The 22,588-nt window shown below is 40.2% G+C and overlaps 1 protein-coding gene and 1 long non-coding RNA gene across 7 annotated transcripts in view; one reads left to right on the top strand and one right to left on the bottom strand.

The window, feature by feature from the left end:
* LOC121293893 overlaps nucleotides 1-17,449 on the top strand; it is a 53,297-nt gene extending 35,848 nt beyond the window's left edge. For 2 of the 4 annotated variants that reach the window (XR_005946635.1, XR_005946634.1), the window contains exons 5-6: nucleotides 14,075-14,277; nucleotides 16,451-17,449. This is a non-coding gene — a long non-coding RNA (uncharacterized LOC121293893). The remainder of the gene's footprint in view (nucleotides 1-14,074; nucleotides 14,278-16,450) is intronic. The other 2 variants (XR_005946636.1, XR_005946633.1) reach the window with 1 other exon arrangement.
* Nucleotides 1-22,588, bottom strand: part of LOC121293892 (serine/threonine-protein kinase/endoribonuclease IRE1-like) — an 81,893-nt gene that overhangs the window by 30,811 nt on the left and 28,494 nt on the right. For 2 of the 3 annotated variants that reach the window (XR_005946632.1, XM_041217336.1), the window contains exons 2-6: nucleotides 22,026-22,143; nucleotides 5,537-5,570; nucleotides 3,512-3,584; nucleotides 2,768-2,840; nucleotides 1,158-1,280 (exon numbers count right to left, since the gene is read on the bottom strand). Coding sequence is in view for 1 of the 3 variants with exons in the window: in XM_041217336.1 (XP_041073270.1) it covers nucleotides 1,158-1,280; nucleotides 2,768-2,840; nucleotides 3,512-3,584; nucleotides 5,537-5,570; nucleotides 22,026-22,143 (421 nt within the window). In the remaining 2 variants the exon portion in view is untranslated. Of the gene's footprint in view, nucleotides 1-649; nucleotides 746-1,157; nucleotides 1,281-2,767; nucleotides 2,841-3,511; nucleotides 3,585-5,536; nucleotides 5,571-22,025; nucleotides 22,144-22,588 lie in introns of those variants that run through there. The other variant, XM_041217337.1, reaches the window with a different exon arrangement.

Here is a 22,588-nt window from a genome sequence, read left to right as displayed (position 1 = left end):
CTGGGGAGTCCTCACCTGTTGCTTCTCCAACACACACTAGTGTTCATTTATAAAGAAGTATCTTTACGAATTGATTAATACTTTAAATGGATTGACAGGGGATGCCTAAACTCTTCCCAGAGTTCCATAGGTCAGCTGCAATACTCTGATGGCCTATTTCCCTAAAAAGGGGAAAATTAGTTAAAAGCAATGAGCATCATCTAATATGAAAATATACTCTGTTGGCAGTTACCAGCTACAGGAGTAAAAAGGAATAAGAGAGGGAGAAATAAGGAACCAAAGGCATTCCCCCATTTCCTCCCTTTCCCCCCCTCCCTTCCCTATAAACATGTTTGTTTATGGGTACAGTCAATGAAACATCTCTACTGACACTGGTGTATCCTTCACTTGATAGGACATACTATCCCAGTAAAAATGACCTGAAATTTTATCTCAAATTGACACCCAAGTTAACAAGAGCCACATGACAGACACAGAGCTCATCCTGGGATCCATCCATTCAACATTCTCTTGATGCTCGGCAGTCTCCCCCACTTGAGTCTACTACAGCCACGTGTCCATGTTCTTAATGGGTTTATCCCAAATGACTGTGACCCTTCTATTACCATTAACTAAAATTAAAAATAGTCACTATATAAAAGTCACTCACTATATAGGAATGTAAATGTGACAGCTCCTGTTTCATAAATATAACTTCAACAGGTTAGTCCACAGGATTATCAAACTTGAATTCGCATTCTGCTCTCCTAGGCCCAACTATAAACAAAAGCAGGAGAAAAATCTGAATTGCAAGTAATTACCTCCACTCTAAAACCATTTCCTCTGGATGAACCAAACAGGTGACTGATGTCAGAATATGGAATTGAATCTAAAGTATCCTAACTGGATTTTATGATTTTGTGAATAGCCCACTGGAGAAAATTAATTTTTGTAGATACTTTCATTCAGAAATTGTCAGAGACGTAATTCTTGCTTGCCTTTGCTTGGGTGTAATAGCTGGAACTTTGCATATATTTAAATTCAGTTCTACAATCATCATTTTATCCCATACTGATTAAACCCAACAAGTCAACAAACCTATCAGACGTAGGAAAACTACTCCAGAGGTTTTTAATTACATTCTGGATTTGAAGTATACACACATGCGACATACATACCTGTACGTCCAAGGTACAGGAGAGGCGTTGATGGACACATGCTTTCCGCAAAAGAAGCTGTTAACGTCTGCTGCTTTACGCCAGTCATTGGGTCCACGACATACCAGATATCCTGTTTCTTTCCTGAGGGGACATAAAACTGTCTTCCAATAAATTGTTCCCATGTCACTTAAGAAATTACCAACCTACTCTTCATGAGGTGCACCAGAAGTCTTCAGATACACCACTTCACAGCTTCATTCAAGTCTTCCCTTTCTTGTATTTCCAGGTATAAAATAAGCTAAAAGTAACGCCATTGCAGAGGCTTCTGAACCAGTTCTACTGAAACAGTACTGTTCTATAAATAATACATCCCCTTAAGGAACATTTACAGAATAGTTACTTTGCATCAGCTAACCTTTCAAAGTTACTTACAAAAACATCACTGTATCCCCTATTTTCAAAAACTAACTTAAGTTGCAGGTGGCAATTATAAAAATACCACACAGAACACAGTCTTGAACTTAATCTCAAGATCTGCGATCCACTTTAATGAATCCACGAATAAAGAACTTGTGGTATCTGTTCTAATCAAATGTTCAGCTATTTAAAGATTAGTGATTATCTAAACCTTTGCCAATGCTGAGGGCTTTCTATAAACAGTCTGACTAGAATAAAAATGTTTGAAAGACAGATCTCTGATTAACTGACTGGCAGCAACCACACCAAATCAAATTCTCATTAGGATTTGGAGATGTTACTCCAAAAGTTGTTTCTAGACATATGATTTAACAATCACTCCATCCATAAGATAAGCATTTTACTACCACCCAACCCCACAATAAACAACAATATCTGAGGGAAAAGATTTACTCTCATTTTATCTCAACCTATGGCTTGCTAGTTACTTGCACAAACAGAATAGACATGGAGCTAATTGCTACTGGGTAACCACCAATGTGGAGACACAGTGCATCAATTTATAATCATGTCACATGGAGTATCAGCAGTCATGGCAAGAAGCATGGCTGCTGGATTATAATAGCACCATTAAATTCTCACCCTGATCTACTTCTAACATTTCTCCAACTGGAAGTCAGACATGCTGGCCCCCAAGTTTCTTGCTTATTACCCAACCTTGCTTTCACCGATCTCTCCCGTCACCTCAAGCAAGGGGTAGGGGTCATATGATCTGATCCCAAGTTACTAGGAAGGGGAGCGGTTTCTTGTTTACTCCTACTTCCTGCTGTGGAACAATGTTTCCAAGGCATCCTAGCTGAGAATGGAATCTCATCATATGCAAATCACCAGAACAGGTAGACCAAGATTCTATGTATTTAACTGCAGGATCACATGGCTAAGTGCTTTACTGAGACTTTAAGTTTTAGCCATCAGATTGGAGTGTACTTGATCTATACTCATCACAAACATTAAGCCATATTTTGAAAACTTGTCTACTTCCAACAAGGGGTTTCTCCTTCCAGCAAAAACAAGAAGTGATTGAGCATTTCATGTTGAAATTTTTTCTTCCACACCCAGTATAGTTACATCATTTATAACACATCTATCTTGGATAAGAATAGTTGGAATCTGAAAATAATAGTGCATTGTGAAATTGGTAGTTCACTCACCCATATACAGTACACCATCAGAACTTCGACAAGGCGATGCCTGAACCAATTCAGGAATTGTGAACGGAAGTTTCTGTAAAAGAGAACTAATGGGTTTTAGCACAAATATTGAAACTAAAAACAAGTTTTATATTAGGCAAGATTGGAACTAAAAGGAGCTGCATCACATATAAAAACAGGTACTAAAACCTAGTAGTAGAGTACATTCATTCTAAAATCAGCTCTCTATAAAATCTTCAGTTCAAAACCGAGGCTGGAATCAATAAGACTGATTTGGAAAGATGAGGCCTAGACCCACCAGCCCCATAATTTGCAAAGTCACAACTTTGCAATTTCAGAAAGACCAAGGGATAGCTGGCTTTGGGACATTAAACCTCCAAAATGAAGCACTAGCTGTTCTTCTAATGGGGAAAGGCACATTGTTGAGGCAGATTAGAGAATTACACAGAATTTACAACATGAAAAGAGGCCATTCAGCCCAATCAGACCTGACTGTAACCACATTATTCCTGCCAAAGAGTGCTTGATATTGATACTAGATGCTTGAAATAGAAAAAGTCCAATTTTCCAGCATTAACACCACTTACTAAGATTGGCACAAAGTTTACAAATGTTATTCAAAACAAAAATTAGTAGACAGCTTATTGATTTTAGAAGTGTTTAACAATCAGACTAGAGAAAATATGTTTTTGAATAGACACACATTTAAGTCAAACAGGTGGGACTACATGAGCATTAGCTTACAGTCAGTCCTTCATTGTTTTTGCCTCCCAGTGTATATAGGCTGCCATCATTGGGATCAGGAAGAAATGCTGGTCTGCAAAGAAGAAATAAACAACTCACTGGCAACAGCATTTCTAATTATAGAGGATGAAGAGCTACCAGCCTCAGCCGGGCCATTCGTCAGCACAGTACAGAGATCGACATGTAGCAAAATCCTGGTGTTGCAAACAGAAAACCAACTGAATTACCTATTATTGTTATTCTTTTGTGGGGAGGGGCTCACAGCAGTTAAGAGGTGCCAATACCTACCCATTTAGCAATTTTAATAGGAACTAGTAGCACAGCGTAAAGACAATGCTATGATGGAGCAACAAAGAGAGTAACACTGTACATCCTGCCAAGTACTATAATGGAGTAATGTGGGAGTAACACTGTACATCCTGCCTTGTACTATAATGGAGTAATGTGGGAGTAACACTGTACATCCTGCCATATACTATAATGAAGCAACATGGGAGTAACACTGAACTGTGCCTGCCATGTACTATACTTTGACCAGGTACCGCACAGGAGGCTGCTCAGTAAGATAAGAGCCCATGGTATTAGAGGCAAGGTACTAGCATGGATAGAAGATTGGCTGTCTGGCAGGAGGCAGAGAGTGGGGATAAAGAGGTCCTTCTCAGGATGGCGGCTGGTGACTAGTGGAGTTCCGCAGGGGTCAGTGTTGGGACCACAACTTTTCACTTTATATATTAATGATCTAGATGAAGGAACTGAGGGCATCCTAGCTATGGAATTCATTGCCACAGAAGGCTATGGAGGCCAGGTCATTGAGTGTATTAAAGACCGAGATAGATAGGTTCTTGACTGGTAAGGGGATCAAAGGTTGCGGGGAGAAGGCGGGAGAATGGGGTTGAGAAACTTATCAGCCATGATTGAATGGCGGAGCAGACTCGATGAGCCAAATGGCCTAATTTCTGCTCCTTTGTCTTATGGTCTTATAATGGAGTAATGTGGGAGTAACACTGTACAGCCTGCAGTGTGCACACAATACTGCACACTCTGTTATAATTCCTCTGAAGTTTGAAATTAAGTTAAAAACTTCTGTGGCAGACACTAATCCAGTACTTGAGCCAAACATGTCTAGAGAACCTCGAGCTTTGCACCGCTAGTTTGAGAAGTCCGTTTAGATTATTCAATTATAGTAGTAGCACCCCCGAATACGCTGTAAACTTTTGCCCAGGATCTCTGGCATTGGGTAAATGAAGTGCCCTGTGGGGAGTGACCCTATGCACTCTTACTGGGAAAGCAAATTCTACAAACAAATTTCTCAGTAGATTGGTTCTGAATCTGAAACATATTGTTAGGCTCCCAAGGGTACTTGACTGACCAAAACAAAACTCATAATTTGTGCGAATTCAACATTGCTTATAGAAGGGATCATGTTCAATAGCAACCCAACAACAGTGGCTTGGATTTACAGCATATGGTAGCTTGCAGACACTACATCAATGGAACAGTGTAGGTCAAAGTAGGTCAGCAGAGAACCAAAAAAGTCATGAAAGACTATAGAAATGGTCAAAAGAAAACAAAGGGATAGGTTTTTAAAGAGGGGTTTTGTAAAATGGAAGCCAATAAGGATAACACATCACAATACAACTATACAAGTAATGAAGAAAGAATTTGAATTCTGTTTTTAAAAATATGGAAATGGAAGAAGCTGGTTATGAGTAAAAGTGAAAATGAAGTTGTTGGATTGTTGCCAAAAGCCAACTGTTTCACTAATGTTGGTTAGGGAAGGAAGCCAGATGGCCAAACAAAGCTCCAGTCCCACACTAACATGTTTGGCTCTCAACCGTCCTCTGAAGCATTTCAGGAAAATATACACAGAGGCAGGATCTAAAACTTTACAGGTACTTGAGAAGGAGTGGTAGTCTCAAAAAAGGTAGAATGATTCACGAGACAACATATTAATCCTTAATACAATGTTGCTCTGTGCCTTTTACATTAGATGTAAACAGATGTATAGCCTTAGTAAAAACTTACTCTGTTAGATGCATGGGCACTTGAAGCACAGGATCTGTACAAGACAAAAAAGACAGTAAGTTTATAATTACACAGTAACACAAAGAAAATGGGACAATGCAAATTATGAAGCCAGCTAGAAATTCCATTATTTCTGATCCTGAAGGACTCTTTTTTAAATTTTGAGTTACAAAGTCACAGATTAATTACCCAAACCCAAAGGTCCAAAATTATACAAATCCATGCTCATAAAAAGGCAGCCACTTTACATTTGGTAAAAGAAAATATGTATTAAAAAGTACTAATGGAAAAACATGATTATATATAATGCTCTATGGAAAAAATGGCAACTGACTAGTGCCTGCATTAATAGATGTTAATTTCCATTTGACTCAGCTGGCAGCGTTCTTAACTCTAGGGCAGAAGTTTGACTTCACAAAGTCCCATAGCCGTGCACTGCAGAGGGAACGCAGCCTTGTCAGACAAGATGTAGAATCAGCCAATACAGAATTGAACCCATGCTGTTGGCGTTACTCTGCATCACAAACCAGCTGCCCAGCCAACTAAGTCCCACCTTCTCAGCCTCGCCCCTCGCCTGAGGTGTGGTGACCCAGGTTAAATTCACCAGCAGTCGTCGCTGTCTAATGAGAGCGCAGCCCATGGTCCTCTGGGACTCCAGCGACTTTCAGAACACAAGGCCAGGTTTATTGTTTTTACAGTTCAGATGGATTCTAATGATCCCATGCCACTATTCTCTTGGTATCCCAGCTGACATTCATTACTCAACAGAAGATAGATTTATTATTGATCCATTTTCAATACCAGCTAGACTATTAATGTGCATAATCCCCTTACAACCAGCACCACCGAAGAGCAGATTAACTGACTATTCATCTCTTGGCCGTTGGTAGGACATAACTGGCACAGAAATGGGCACATCTGCCCACATAAGGCATATTGACATAAAAATGTATAATGTAAACATGAGTATTATTTATTATAATTACTTCCCACTAGAGGCAGTGTGAAACTGAGGAGTTGGCAGAGAGGTAGATAAAGACAAAACAGAAAATGCTATGCTTTTCTCAAAGTGGAGTGTATCACAGTATAGCTTAGAAGGGCAAAGAAATAAAATTATATTTTATTGTACTTCAATAATTGATGCACTTGAAGTCAGAGGCATGAAGGGCAAGTTTATGCAGTTATAACCATGGGACAACCATATCTATTAGCAGGATGGATGAAACATTTCCTCATTAGAAATATGCCATCAAGAAATAATTACATATAAACTCCAGTTGATCTAAAGACCACAGTAGGCTCAATAGCCAGACACAGTTCAAGTGCATCTAAGCACTCCGACAGTAGAATATCAGATGTGTTTGGTCCCTGGATCTAGAGGGAGAAACAGGGTCAGTTGTGGTGTCATAGATACAGCACAATGATCAGCCATACATAAAAGTTCTCCATGTTCCCCAAGTTCTCGCACAAAGATTATTAAGTGTTTTGAATTCTTCACTGAAATAATACCAATTCTGGCTCAAATTTTCCTGACAACAATTAAAATGGAAGGGCCAAATTGGTTTACATCTTTGCCATGCCTCACAGGTATGAGCTAAAATGCTCTTTTATTAAATGTGTCACTTTAGGAAATATTTTAACTCTTCTCTAAATGAGAAACTGTTTTATTATTGCACCCTGATTATCGGTGCTAACTGCACTGCATGGTCAGTTACCAGCAGTCAATATACCTGAACATCCTATAAACCAGCTACACTGAGAACTACTATTTTACGCGTGCACACGTACGCAAACTGGATATGACAACTTGGCCAGCACAGATGTCACATAACTATTGAAGTACCACTGTTAATCTGGAACGCTACTTGCAGTAAACTGGCTGACATCAGGACAGTAAGTTTCCTGATCCAGCAGCAGAGTCAGCAAGACCCAATAAAAAAACTGGGTGCAAAATGCTGTCAGTTACTTAAAAATTGACAAGTTTATCTTCCTGGTTCCACCAGCTGTGCAAGATCCACAATGTGAAGTCAGTGGTTGGAAAATATAAAAGCACCTTAGAAGACTCTTCTCATAAATATGCAACATAAGTTAACTATAGCCAACTCCACCTGGTTGTACACTACCAGTAAACATTAATCCAAATGATGGCACGCTCAGTAGGTTTAAATTTGGCCAGTTTTTCCAGCAAGTTCCAGAGTAAGAACAACCTTGAGATTTGTGTACCATTGACTAGGGGTGTCTCAACATTTATATTTGTGGACCATATAGTTATGGATTATGGTTTCCAGGGCCCACATATGCATAGCTTAAATCCACGTTCCTATCAATTTATATTCATTTCATTTTGCTGATATCATAAGATCTTGGATGCTCTGATGCTGGATTTATCTGTCAATGAGAGCAGCACTTTCCAAAATTTTATATAGGAACATACAAAATAGGAGCAGAAGTAGGCCATTTGGCCCCTCGAGCCTGCTTGGCCACTCAATAAGATCATGGCTGATCTGCTTGTTTCGAATTCCACATTCCCAACCCCTCGATAACCTTTGATTCCCTTGTCCAACAAGAATCTATCTACTTCCATCTTAAAATGGTCCCACTTCCACCGCCGTCTGAGGCTGAGAGTTCAGTTCACACAACCCTCAGAAAAATTCTCATCTCTCTCTTAAAAGGGTAATCCCAATTTTTTTAAAAGTGTTTCCTAGTTCCTTTCCACATCTACCTTGTCAATACTGTTCGAGATCTTATATACTTTAATCATGTCGCTCCCTCACACTTCTAAATTCCAGTGGAAACAAACCCAGTCTAACCTTTCCTCATAAGACTTTCCTGCCCAATCCAGGTATCAATGTAGTAAACCTCCTTCGAACCACCTCCAACGCATTTACATCCTTCCTTAAATAAGGAGACCAAAACTGCATACAAATTTCAAGGTGTGGTCTCACCAATGTCCTATATAACTGAAGCATAACATCCTTGCTTTTATGTTCAATTCCTCTCATAATAAAAGATAGCATTCCATTAGCCTTCTTAATTTCTTGCTGTACTTGTTTCTGATCTTCACAATTCAAACAGGACAAAACAACCAAGAAGAAATACTGGTGCAAATCCAAATGAGTTGTCTGGTCAGAGGGCCAGATTGCCAGTGACCAAAGCTACCTGTGGCCCAAGGGTTCCAGTTTGAACAGCCCTGCCACAGATTAATTAAATAACTTAAACAATTTAAAGATAAAAATTACGGATTTAAGTTTCTAAAATGTACTCCTGTCTCTTAGTGACAAAATACATTTAAAAAACTAATTAGAAAGATGATTTAATTCTTAGATCAAGAATTGTACTCTTGGAATAAATGAGAAGAGTTTTAGTGCCTTGGAGGCTTGATCAACTCATGCTCACAGTTTTGTGGGCTGATGCTGTTGAGAGATGGTAGGAGTCTTAAGGGAAGCAGAGCTAATCCACATAATTACAGGCCAGTTAGCTTAACATCTATGGTAGGGAAATTTTAGTCATTAATTAAGGATGAAATTATCACAAACAGAGAGCAAATAGAAGCTGCCAGTAGGAATTTCAAAAATAATAATCACGCCTGACAAATCTCTCAGAACTCTTTGAGGTGGTAACAGTGACTATATTCTGCATGGACTTTAAGAAAGCACACAGGAGATGAACAGTACCGAAGATCAAAGAGTATGGAATTATGGGCGGGGGTAGAAAATTGGATTTAAAAATTGGTTAGAAGGAAAGCGAGAGAGAGAGAAGTTAAGGGCAGTTTTAAGGGTGGTTGGAAGTGGGTGGTTGTTCTGTTCTGGGTTGATCTCTGTTCGCTTTGTATATTGATGTGAATAAAGAGCTAGAAGGTGTAGTGCCAAAATTTGCAGATAACATTAAAATAGGGGGAGAATGAATTCCATAGAAGTCTAAAGGCAGCCACAAAGGAATATTTATAAAATGAGGAAATAGGGTAAAAAGTAGATCTCATTCAAATGGTTCCATAATGTCCTAATGTGCAGGTATTCCAGCCATTCTTACCCAATCTGGACTTTGTAAACCCATACCCAGAGCAATATTGTTGATTCTTAACTGCCCTCCAAAATGACCCAGCAACAATTCAGTGGCATCAAAAACTGCTACAAGAAACTATAATCTACACAGATTGCAGCAGTTCAAGGCACCAGGTCACCACCACTTCTCAAGGCAAAGAGAAATGGTCAATAAATTTGCCAGCAATGGCTGTGTTTGTTGGTGCCACAACACTAGGTGAAGGACTTTCTGTGCACGAGCAAACACAGTGTCTTTTGTTAACTGCCTGCTTTGAAACAAATAAATTGGCTTGACACAGACTAACAATAAAGTACAAGTTACCTATTTTTAGGCCTGTGCAGTCCTTTTAACCAATTGCAAGTTCTTGTAAGTAGACATAAGAACACACGAAATACGAGAAGTGTACCATTCAGTCCCTTGAGCCTGCTCTGTCATTCAATAAGATCATGGCTGATCTGTTTGTGTTTTGAATTCCACATTCCCATCTACCCCAGAGAACCATTGATTCCCTTGCCTAACAAGAATCTATCTACCTCTGTCTTAAAAATATTCAATGACCCACCTCTACTGCCTTCTGAGGAAGAGTTCCAAAGTCACACACAACCCTCAGAAAAAATTTCACCTCATCTGTGTCCTAAAAGGGCAACCTTTTATTTTAAAACAGTACCCCACCCCCAGTTCTGGACTCACCTCACCAAAGGAAACATCATTTCTACGTCCTCCTTGTCAATACCTTTCAGGATCTTATATACTCCAATCAAGTCACCTCTCACTCTTCTAAATTCCAGTGGAAACAAGCCCAGTCTGTCTCACCTTTCCTCATAAGACAACCCGCTCATTCCAGGTATCAATCTAGTAAACCTCTTCTGAACCACCTCCAACACATCCTTCTTTAAATAAGGAGACCAACGCTGCACAAAGTACTTAAGATGGGGTCTCAGCAATGCCCTGTACAACTGAAGCATAGCATCCTTACTTTTATGTTCAATTGCTCTTGTAATAAAGGATAATATTGCTTTGGCTTTCTAATTACTTGCTAAGTTTTTGTGACTCCTGCATGAGAACACCTAGATCTCTCTGCATCTCGGAATTCTGCAGCCATTCTCTGTTTAAGTAGTACCCTGCTTGCCAAAGTGAACAACTTCACATTTTCCCACATTATAATCTATCTGCTAGATTTTTGCCCACTCACTCAACCTATCTATATCTGTCTGCAACCTCCTTGTGTCCTCTTCACAACACTTTCCTATCTTTGTGTCATCAGCAAATTTAGCTACCATGCCTTCACTCTCCTTATCTAAGTCATTGATATAAATTGCAAAAAGTTGAGGCCCCAGCACAGATCCCTATGGGACTCCTTTCGTCATATCCTGCCAATCAGAAAAAGACCCCTTTATGTATACTCTGCCAGCCAGCCAGTCAGCCAATCTTCCATCCATGCTAATATGATACCCCCTACACCATGAGCTTTTATTTTCCACAATAACCTTTGAAGTGGCACCTTATCAAATGCCTTCTGGAAATCCAAGTGCAGCATGTCTACGGGCTCCCCATTATCCAGTGCTTGTTACTTCTTCAAAGAACTCCAATAAATTGGTTAAACATGATTTCCCTTTCACAGAACCATGCTGACTCTTCCAGATTACCTTGAGTTGTCCTAAGTGCCCAGCTATAATCTCCTTAATGATCGCTTCTAACACCTTCCCCATGACAAACGTCAAGCCAACTGGCCTATAGTTTCCCATTTTCTGCCTCCCTCCCTCTCTGCTTGAATAGAGGGGTTATAACTGCTACTTTCCAGTCTAATGGAATCTTTCCAGAATCTAAGGAATTTTGGAAAATTAACACCAACGCATCTACTGCCCTATTAGCCACCTCTTTTAAGACCCTAGGATGAAGTCCATCAGAACCCAGAGACTTATCAGCCCTCAGCTCCACTTTTCTCAGTACCACTTCCCTAGTGATTGTAATTTCATCAAGTTCCCCACTCCCTTCCACCTCCTGATTTACAGCTATTACTGGAGTATTTTTTGTATCCTCTATAGTGGAGCCAAAATATGTGTTCATTTCATCCACCATTTCCTTATTTTCTACTATTATCTCCCCACTGTCACGCTCTAAAGTACCACTCACTCAGCTTACTATTTTCCTGTTTAAATACCTGTTGAAACTCTTGCTATCCATTTTTACATTCCTAGCTAGCTTTCTCTCATACTCTAATTTCTTTCTCCTGATTAACCTTTTAGTTACTCTCTGCCGTTCTTTATATTCTGACCAATCATCTGATGCCACTCATCTTTGTGCAGTTATATGCTTTCGCCTTATGTTTGATGCTGTCCTTAACTTCTTTAGTTAACCACGGATGGTAGGTCCTTCCCTTAGAATTTTTCTTAATAGTAGGAATATACATATTCTGAAATATCCCCATAAATGTCTGCCACTGCTTCTCTATTGACTTATCCATTAGCCTAGTATCCCAGCTCACTTCAGCTAGCTCAGCTTTCATGTCCACATCATTGCCCTTATTTAATTTTAAAATACTAGTCTTAGACCCACTCTTCTCCCTTGCAAACTGCATGTAAAATTCAATCATATTGTGGTCGCTGCCACCCAGGGGTGCCTTCACTCTGAGGTTATTAATTAATTCTGTCACATTACACAATGCCAAGTCTATCTTTCATTTATCAACCATTCTTTCAACAAAACATGCTCTGACGATTCAGTAAATGACAAAGACACATAATCAGGAAACAAGGGTATATAAATCAGAAATGAAAATCCCAACTTCCTATTTGGAGAATTATTGTAACATTTAGATTAAGGGCACATTTTTAGTAAAAGAAAAATAATTAAAAACATATTTTGAATAAACATCGAAGAAAAAATTCATCACCCAATGTGGAATTTGAAGCCATGACCCTGAGATTAAGAATCCCATTATCCACCAACTGAGCTAGTGGAAAAACTACACTGAAGGGGAGGTGGTGGCATTGTGGTATTGTCACTGGACTGGTAATCCAGGGTAATGGCAGCTGGTAGAATTTGAATTTAATAAACATCTGGAATTAGAAGTCTAATGATGACCATGAAACCATTGTCGATTGTCGTAAAAACCCATCTGGTTCACTAATGTCCTTTAGGAAAAAAATCTACTGTCCTTACCTGGTCTGGCCTACACGTGACTCCAGATCCACAGCAATGTGGTTGATTCTTAAATGCTCTCTGAACAAGGGCAATTAGAGATGGGCAATAAATGCTGCCCTAGCCAGCGACGCCCACATCCAATGAATGAATAAAAAAAATAGTGTTTGTAGGAATTCCCTGCAGAAAGCCTTTCCAACTTGTTCACCGATGTTCCAATAGATGTCTGCCTTATACCGGTTAAAATACATCACCCACTGCAATATTAATAACATGTACCACAGCATCTTGAGACCACTCATAAATTGCATATTACTCACACATAGCCACAATAATAATGTTGGTATGGGGGGGCGCAATAGTAATAACTCCTGTACCTTTCAGTGGCTGTCCAATATGTGAACCTGTATTAACTAAACCCAATTTCCTGCCTCCAAAAACAGGGGTGTAAAGCTTACTGTGCATTCCCTATATAGCTAGAGCCAGCTCCTGAAAGTTGCAAGACATAGTTCTGAATGTGCACATGCGCCAGCAGCTGCAGAGTGCACCTGCACAACTGTCCCTGACACCTTTCCAGTCAGCGGCAGGAGTTACAGCATTTTGAATTTGGTATAGGAACTGGATGTTGTTCAAATAATGTTAAAATTTCCAATGCATTCCTAATTTTGGGTTTTTCAGCATTAATATGCCCCGTTCTGTTGTTTATGCAATTTCATTTGCATCATCGGAAACAATCCATGTTGCATTCATCCTCCACGCAAACATATAGTTCTAATTACATCTACCCATTTCCAACAACCGAATTCCATAGGTTCACATCTCAGAATTATATGGTAGAGAAGGAAGACATTTGCCATGTTAAAAATGTTCCGCTAATCCATCTGCCCCTGCCCCAGTTCTTCCAATTATCTGAAATCTCTGTCCTCTGGTTAACTACCTTCCTATCAGTGAAAACAATTTATTCCTATCTAAAGAAACTCTTTATAGCTTTGACCGTCTTTATTAAATCTCTCCTTAACCGACTATGCTTTAAGAACAATCTCAGCTTCTTGTCTCTCTCTACGTAACCGAGTTCCCTCACACATGGTAATATCAAGTAAATATCTTCTGCACACTCTCTAAGACCTTAACATTCTTCCTGAACAGTGGTGTTCTGAAGTAGACACAATACTCCAGCTGAGGCCCAAATGAATTTATAAAGGTTTAGTATAATTTCCTTACTGAATGCTTCTATTTATAAAGTTTTTAACAATTTGTCCTACCACCTACAAAGATTTGCATGTGGGAACCTAAGTTGTGCATGTCCTGCAGCCGGTTTAACTCTGTTTATATGTTCCTCTGCTATTTGTTCGCCAGTTCAAAATGAGCACCACCCTTAAGAGAAGCTTGAACAGTCTCTTTGAAAATAGCAGCACAATGAGAGTGGGTCTTTATGCACAATCTTCTACAAAACTTGGCAAAGAAATAACATACAGGAGACACTGGTCTGTACATAAGTTACTGAAAATGAAGTTCACAGACCATTTCAATCAGTGATTTATGGACTGAGACAATACACAGTAAGTCATTAATACTTTTTCTCTTTCATTACACAAATCTGTTAATTAGTTTTGTTCAAAAAGGATAAATTTGATCAAAATTACTGAAAGTCTTGTTAGGTGAACCCAAAATCAACCACACTCCAAAAACATTTCAGTCTTAGTTCATGGCTCATATACTAATGTATTTTTAAGAACAAAGGATGCCAATTCAAAATCTCGTAATCTTTTTTTTACAGGGAAAGGGTGACATAGTGGTAATGTCACCAGAGTAGTAATCCAGAGGCCCAAACTCATGCTATGGGGGCATGGGTTTAAATCCCACCACGACAGCTGATGGAATTCAAATTCAATTAATCAATTTTTAAAATTCAATTCATAATTTTTCTTTTTAAATTGTTAACTGAAAGCTAGTCTCAGTAATGGGACCATGAAACTATCATGGATTGTCATAAAAAAACCCCATCTGGTTCACTAATGTCCTTTAGGGAAGGAAATCTGCCGTTCATATCTGGTATGGCCTACTTGTGACTCCAGACCCATAGCTGCTCTCAAAGGCAATTAGGGATGGGCAACAATTATGTCCTTATCAGTGATTCCCACGAAAAAAGTTAAAAAATGCCTTTTCTGCAATCTCACCCAATGGCCTACTATATGAAAGATAGCCCTGCAATCTTAATTTACATAAACAAAACTGTCAGATTTGACTTCTGAACTCTTTTACATTAGAAAATCTCAGGGACCTTGAGCTAGGAAACCAAAGAAGTTACAATTCCTTATCACTAGTTACTCTGGTGAAAGACTGCAGCCAGACTGCAGAGTAGGACACTGCTTAGCTACAGTACATTCTACTGCCAAAAGGCCCGCCAGCACATACATGCAGAATAGCCATACGGGCAACGGAGCAGTAGGCAACTGGCACCCAGGAATTGTAACCCAGAAATGAAGGGAAGAAACAGTAATATTTAATTCACAGAATCACAGTGCAGACGAGGTCCTTCAGCCCATCGAGTCGGCAATGACACGTGAGAAACACCTGACCAACCTACTTAATCCCATTTACCAGTACTTGGCCCATAGCCTTGAATGTTATGATGTGTCAAGGGCTCATCCAGGTACATTTTAAAGGATGCGAGGCAACCCGCCTCCACCACCCTCCCAGGCAGTGCATTCCAGACCATCACTACCCTCTGGGTTAAAAAGCTTTTCCTCACATCCCCACTAAACCTCCTGCCCCCTCACCTTGAACTTATGCCCCCTTTGTGACTGACCCTTCAACTAAGGGGAACAGCTGCTCCCTATCCACCCTGTTCATGCCCCTCATAATCTTGCACATCTCAATCAGGTCACCCCCTCAGTCTTCTCTGCTCCAACGAAAACAACCCAAGTCTATCCAACCTCTCTTCATAACTTAAATGTTTCATCCCAGGCAACATCCTGGTGAATCTCCTCTGCACCCCCTCCAGTGCAATCACATCCTTCCTATAATGTGGCGACCAGAACTGCACACACTACTCTAGCTGTGGCCTCACCAAGGTTCTATACAACTCCAACATGACCTCCCTACTTTTGTAATCTATGCCTTGCCTAATAAATGCCTTTTTCACCACCCCAATAACGTGCCCCTCTGCCTTCAGAGATCTACAGACACACAGGCCAAGGTCCCTTTGTTCCTCAGAACTTCCTAGTGTCATGCTGTTCATTGAATACTTGCTTGTCAAATTACTCCTTCCAAAGTGTATCACCTCATGCTTTTCAGGGTTAAATTCCATCTACCACTTATCTGCCCATTTGACCACCCCGTCTATAACTTCCTGTAGCCCAAGACACTCAAGCTCACTGTTAACCACCCAGCCAATCTTTGTGTCAACCACAAATTTACTAATCCTACCCCCCACATAGTCATCTATGTCATTTATATAAATGACAAATAATAGGGGACCGAGCACAGATCCCTGTGGTACGCCACTAGGCACTGGCCTCCAGTCACTAAAGCATCCTTCTGTCATCACCCTCTGCCTCCTACAACTAAGTCAATTTTGAATCCACCTTATCAAATTACCCTGTATCCCATGTACCTTTGCCTTCTTTATAAGTCTCCCATGTGGGACCTTGTCAAAGTAATTGTATAACAAAGTCCAGCATTCGTAACAAATAAGGCAGTTATGTTTTAAATTGTCTGTTTTAATTGAAGGTAAAGCAGAATGACCTGGAACAAGGGGTGATGATCATATTGAACTCTGCATGGAGAGAGGATGATGTGTTTTGTTGTCAAGGGGACAGAGGCCCAGATCAAAAATCATAGGAAGTCAACTGCCAGTTTCCACACATTGACAAAAGAGGGATAGCTGGTCATAGACTCTCAGACGCAGACAGAGAGAGAGACCTGGAGAGGAAAAACAAAAAACCGCTGCTGCTGTGCCAAGTACAGGAAAAGACAGTTTCGGCATCAATTGCTAAGCAGAACACTGGTGAGAACAGATTCCCTGTTTGAAGTGAGGAGACTTGCAGAGGTTTACAAACTAAGGAGACACCAGAGGATACCTTGCTGCTGGAAGTCAATTCAATGATAGGAGACTGAGTGAAGGGACTTTTAAAAGGAAGACTTGCCCAAGTGCAGCAGGGAGAAGGAATCCTGTTAGAAAGCCTGGAGGAGATTGGAACTTTATCTACAAGGCTACGTATCAGCTGAGAGTGCCATAACGTATAAACATGGCCTGGGGTTTTCAGCTGTGTTAATTAGTCAATGGGGAAAGTACCTTTTCTGTAATTTTGTTGCCTAAGTAATGTTTTGTCAATGTTGATTTTAACTTATTTGTTACAGTAAGTCTTAAAACACGAGATCTCGTGGTGTGTTCTCTCAGTTGGTCACTGGGAAATTTGTTTCTCTTTTTAAATGTTATCAGTCTCTACAGAGATTGTAACATGTTGCACAAAAGGCAATGTTTAAGTTGGCATGTTGGTGTGACTTTAACTACATGTTGGCTATGTGGAGAAAGCCAATTGAAGGCTAGGGATTTTTTTTTATAAACTCATTTTTTTAATGCAAATTCATAATCTGTCAATCTCCAGAATAACCAGTTCCATAAACAGCACATTTTCCGGCTAATAAAAAATCTTGCTCAACAAACATATAAACTGTACATTGGGACAGTTCCAGCATTTGAAACTGAATAATAAACAATTATTATTATTATTGACTTGTCTCCTGGTTAGACAGAGTTAGATCATACTGGATTCCAGTACAGGGCAACTACCTATACCTGCTGTCCTGCAGCTCAGGTATTAGTTCAATATTCCCAATTAAACTAGAGTGTGGTGAAATCTCAAAATAGTATATTGTGTTTCTAACCAGTTCTATATAAAATCAGATAGAAAGTACATATTTTTATTCACAGTAACAGAGAACATTTCCCCTCCCATTCCAGAAGTACAAAACAGGTAAATTGCTGCAGTACAGTAGAAACCTCCCTCACAGCCTGATCACGCAGGGTTTATTAACTGTGGCTGAATTACCAGTTTAACCAACAGCAGTTCATAATCTTACATTTGAAACTATCTGCAGTTACAAGCTGTGCATTACCACATTCAGACTTCTGCTTCTCTGCTCGGAGTTCATTTCTCCACCACATGCTCCCACAACCAGTCACAGCACTGATGAGTTGAAAGATTTTTGTTAGATAGCCACCCATATAAAATTAAATTTAGCATTCTGCAGCAGTAAATTTCACACTTTTTGAAATGTGTAAATACGTGACACGCTCTAGTAAGCAATTTTCCATTGCATCTTTTCATAGAAACTAGGAGCAGGTGTAGGTCATTCAGCCCTTCAAGCTTGCTCTGTCATTCATTATGATCATGGCTGATCGTCCAGCTCAATAGCCTGCTCCTGCTTTCTCCCCACATCCTTTGATCCCTTTCGCCCCAAGAGCTGTATCTAACTCCTTCTTGAAAACATACAATGTTTTGGCTTCAACTACTTTCTGTGGTAAGGAATTCCACAGGCTCACCACTCTCTGGGTGAAGAAATTTCTCCTCATCTCAGTCCTAAATGGTCTACCCTGTATCCTCAGACTGTAATCCCTGGTTCTGGACTCCCCCGCTATCGGGAACATCCTTCCTGCATCTACCCTGTCTAGTCCTGTTAGAATTTTATAGGTTTCTATGAGATCCCCCCTCATTCTTCTGAACTCCAGCGAATATAATCCTAACCGACTCAATCTTTTCTCATATGTCAGTGCCGCCATCCCAGAACTCAGTCAGGTAAACCTTCGCTGCACTCCCTCTATAGCAAGTACATCCTTCCTCCGATAAGGAGACCAAAACTGCACACAATATTCCAGGTGTGGTCTCACCAAGGCCCTGTACAATTGCAGCAAGACATCCCTGTTCCTGTATTTGAATCCTCTCGCTATGAAGGCCAACATACCATTTGCTTTCTTTACCGCCTGCTGCATCTGCATGCTTACCTTCAGCGACGGTGTACAAGGACACACAGGTCTCATTGCACATTCCCCTCTCTCAATTTACAGCCATTCAGATAATAATCTGCCTTCCTGTTTTTGCCACCAAAGTGGATACCCTCACATTTATCCATATTATACTGCATCTACCATGCATGTGCCCAGTCACTCAGCTTGTCCAAATCACACTGAAGCATCTCTGCATCCTCCTCACAGCTCACCCTCCCACCCAGCTTTGTGTCATCTGCAAATTTGGAGGCATTACATTTAATTCCCTCATCTAAATCATTAATATATATTGTGAGTAACTGGGGTCCCAGCACCGATCCCTACGGTACCCCACCAGTCACTGCTTGCCATTCAGAAAAAGACCCGTTTATTCCTATTCTTTGTTTCCTGTCTGCCAACCAGTTTTCTATCCATCTCAACACACTACCCACAATCCCATGCCCTTTAATTTTACAAGCCAATCTCTTGTCAAAAGCCTTCTGAAAGTCCAAATAAACCACATCCACTGGCTCCCCCTCATCAACTCTACTAGTTGTATCCTCGAAAAATTCCAGTAGATTTGTCAAGCATGACTTCCCTTTCATAAATCCATGCTGACTGTCCAATTCTGCCACTGTTTTCCACGTGCTCAGCTATTAAATCTTTTATAATGGACTCTAGAATTATCCCCACAATCGACGTCAGGCTGACTGGTCTATAATTCCCTGTTTTCTCTCTACCTCCCTTTTTAAATAGTGGGGTTATATTAGCTACCCTCCAATCTGTAGGAACTGTTCCAGAGTCTATAGAATCTCGAAAGATGACCACCAATGCATCCATTAATTCTAGGGCCACTTCCTTAAGTACTCTGGGATGTAGATTATGAGGCCCTGGGGATTTATCAGCCTTCAATCCCATCAATTTCTCCAACATTTCCCTACTAATACGGATTTCTTTCAGTTCCTCCCTCTCAATAATCCCTGTGTTCCCTAACATTTCTGGTAAGTTATTTGCGTTCTCCTTTGTGAAGACAGAACCTAAATATGTATTTAGTTGGTCAGCCATTTCTTTGTTCCCCATTATAAATTCCCTTGTTTCATTGGTTTAACTTTTATGCCATGGGTGTGACAGAATCGTAAATAGATTCTTAAATGCGGGCAGAATAAGAGATGAGAGTGGATTACAAGGCAATCATCAATTCACAGCTTTTGTAAAATGAGGTAAAATGTGTGCTCAAGGACAATAATTACAGGACACAAAATGGCAACAGCTAAGGGTACATTTACTGCCCATTCCTCAATGTCCTAATTCACTCTGTTGCGATTGTTGGCATAGTTCTAAAGAACGTGCAGGGACAGAGACCTAGGGGTGCATGTGCATGGATTTTTGAAGGTGGCAGGACATAGTGAGAGCACAGTGAGCAAAGCATATGGAATCTTGGGCTTCATATATAGAGTTATTGAGTACAAAGAAGGGAAGCTATGCCAAACATTTATGAAGTTCTGATTAAGCCACAACTACAGTATTACATCAAGTTCTAATAACTACACTTTTTAAGAAGGAGGTGAGGGTCCTTGAGAGGATGCACAGGAGATTTACCAGAATGGTTCCAGGGATGGGCGATTCCAATTACAAGATTAGGTTGGAGAAAAAATGCTGCAGATGCTGAAAACCTGAAACAAAAACAGAAAATGCTGGAAAAACGCAGCAGGTCTAACAGCATCTATGGAGAGAGAAACAGGGTTAAAATTTCGAGGCCGTATGACCCTTCTTCACCTCTGAAGAAGGCTACCTAGGAGTGCATGAGGTCATTAACTAATTCTGTCACATCACACATTACTAAGTCCATCTTTCATTCTAAAGAATTAATGACCTCAGAGTGAAGGCACCCCTAGGTAGCCTTCTTCAGAGTCAAAGAAGGGCTTCAGGTCTGAAAGAGGGCCATATGGACTTGAAACGTTAACTCTGTTTCTCTCTCCACAGATGCTGCTAGACTGGCTGAGATTTTCCAGCATTTTCTGTTTTTGTTATTAGGTTGGTGAAGTTTGGGTTGTTCTCATTGGATAAGGTACTGAAGGGAAAACTATTCCCATCAACTGATGGTACAAGGACTAGAGGATACAGATTTAAGGTTTTGGGCAAAAGGTGTGGAGCGGGGAATGTGAGGAGCAACTTTTTTTTGAACGTAGCAAGTGCTAATGACCTGGAACACTCTGCCCACAGGGATGGTGGAAGTGCAGACAATCAATGGCTTCAAAAGAAAATTGGATGGGTACTTGATGAAAATAAACTTGCAGGGCTGTGGGGAACAAGCACGAGGAATGGGGCTGACAGGATTACTCCATGGAAAGGTGGCAAACATTTGATGGGCCAAATGGCCTCCTTCTGTGCCGTGGGTCAGGGCAATACAGCCCAATGTCGACTGGACACGTGCAAACCAGATCAGATATTGGTGAGCCAGTTAGGTTTTAAAAACAAGCCAGTAGCTTTCACATCACGGTTATCTGGTGCTAGGCAACAAAGTCAATTTCACAACTTTCCTTAATAGGATATGAACTCTGGATCTCTGTATTACTGGTCCAGTATCATAACCACTACCAAAACCAGTAGGATTTTGTGTCAAGTAAACAAGTGATTGAAACTGCCCACACTCATTTCCCACAGGAAAGGGAAGAATATATAGGATTACACAGGGAAGGGTACTGGGACTATTTTGAACGCTTCTAGCAATGGGCTGACACAAACAAAGTGGGCCTCCTTCTGTGCTGTAACTTCAGTGGTTCTATGACTCTTACAGCCAGTGTAGGGAAGAAAGTTTCAACTTATTAGCTTGTGCTGGATTTGAAAGTTCCAAACATTAAAAAGCCAATATCTGACCCACTGCAACTTCTTAAACTAAGGATTCTGATAATGATATGAATCATGAGGACAAAAGTTCCAAGATCTACACGTATTACAGAAGAATATTTAACCAAAACATAGAAGCTGCCATGTCTAATGTGTCAAGAGGAGGAATTAATTGAAGGGCAGACACTTCGCTGTAAGGTATTTGACCTAGCGCATTTCTATAACCTTTGAGCAGCTAGTTAGAAAGTAGAATTGGCAGAAATTTGGGACTAGGTTGCAGTTTGCTCAGCTTCCCAGCCAGAAAATGGTGAAATTGTGGCAGGGAGAGGGGGTGTTAAAAAAAATGCATCTAAATTGTGCCATCAACACAGACATTCAAAATTGAAATGTAGATGATCAAATTCAAAAGCACCAAATACTAGTTTAAATTATATTTTCTCATATTTCCAAGATACGAGAGATGCTACTTGCCTTCTTTCAAGGTCCATTTAATTGAGCCTGTTTGTTTGCTGACAGCATGTAAGCTTCCATCCAGTGTTGATATAAAGAGCAGTGTTTCAGGCAGCACTGTGCTCGAACTTCCATAGCTCTGTAGGAGCCAAACATCAACATATAAACTGTAGCCAAAAAAGACAGTACAATCCATTCTTCTTTGTTATCAATCCCACTCTTTGGAAAACCATTCAGAAGCCATGTCCCAAAAGATCACCCCATATTCAATTTCTTCTCCAGAAATAGTCACTAGAATATTGGCCTTCTATCTGAAAGTGATATGCTCCAACACAATTGCTACTATCTACTTTAGTATTTAAAAAGCTGGCAGGAGGTGGGTAGCTGTTTCAGAGATATGTGTTTCCATAAATGGATGTAAACCCACATACTATACAATTTGCATACAACTTACTACTTATAAAAGCTAAACTTCAGTTCAAGTTGAGGATGCAGCTTATGTACATATTACTTTTTCACTTAGAAAAAGGCTCAAATTTGGGGTGTGGTCCATGGCCAGAGAATTTTTAGAACCCCCAGTACAA

The sequence above is a fragment of the Carcharodon carcharias genome, chromosome 22 (assembly GCF_017639515.1).
Source record: "Carcharodon carcharias isolate sCarCar2 chromosome 22, sCarCar2.pri, whole genome shotgun sequence".
Lineage (NCBI taxonomy): Eukaryota > Metazoa > Chordata > Chondrichthyes > Lamniformes > Lamnidae > Carcharodon > Carcharodon carcharias.
Note: the sequence above shows the minus strand (reverse complement) of the source record. Positions and strands in the feature narration are given on the sequence as shown.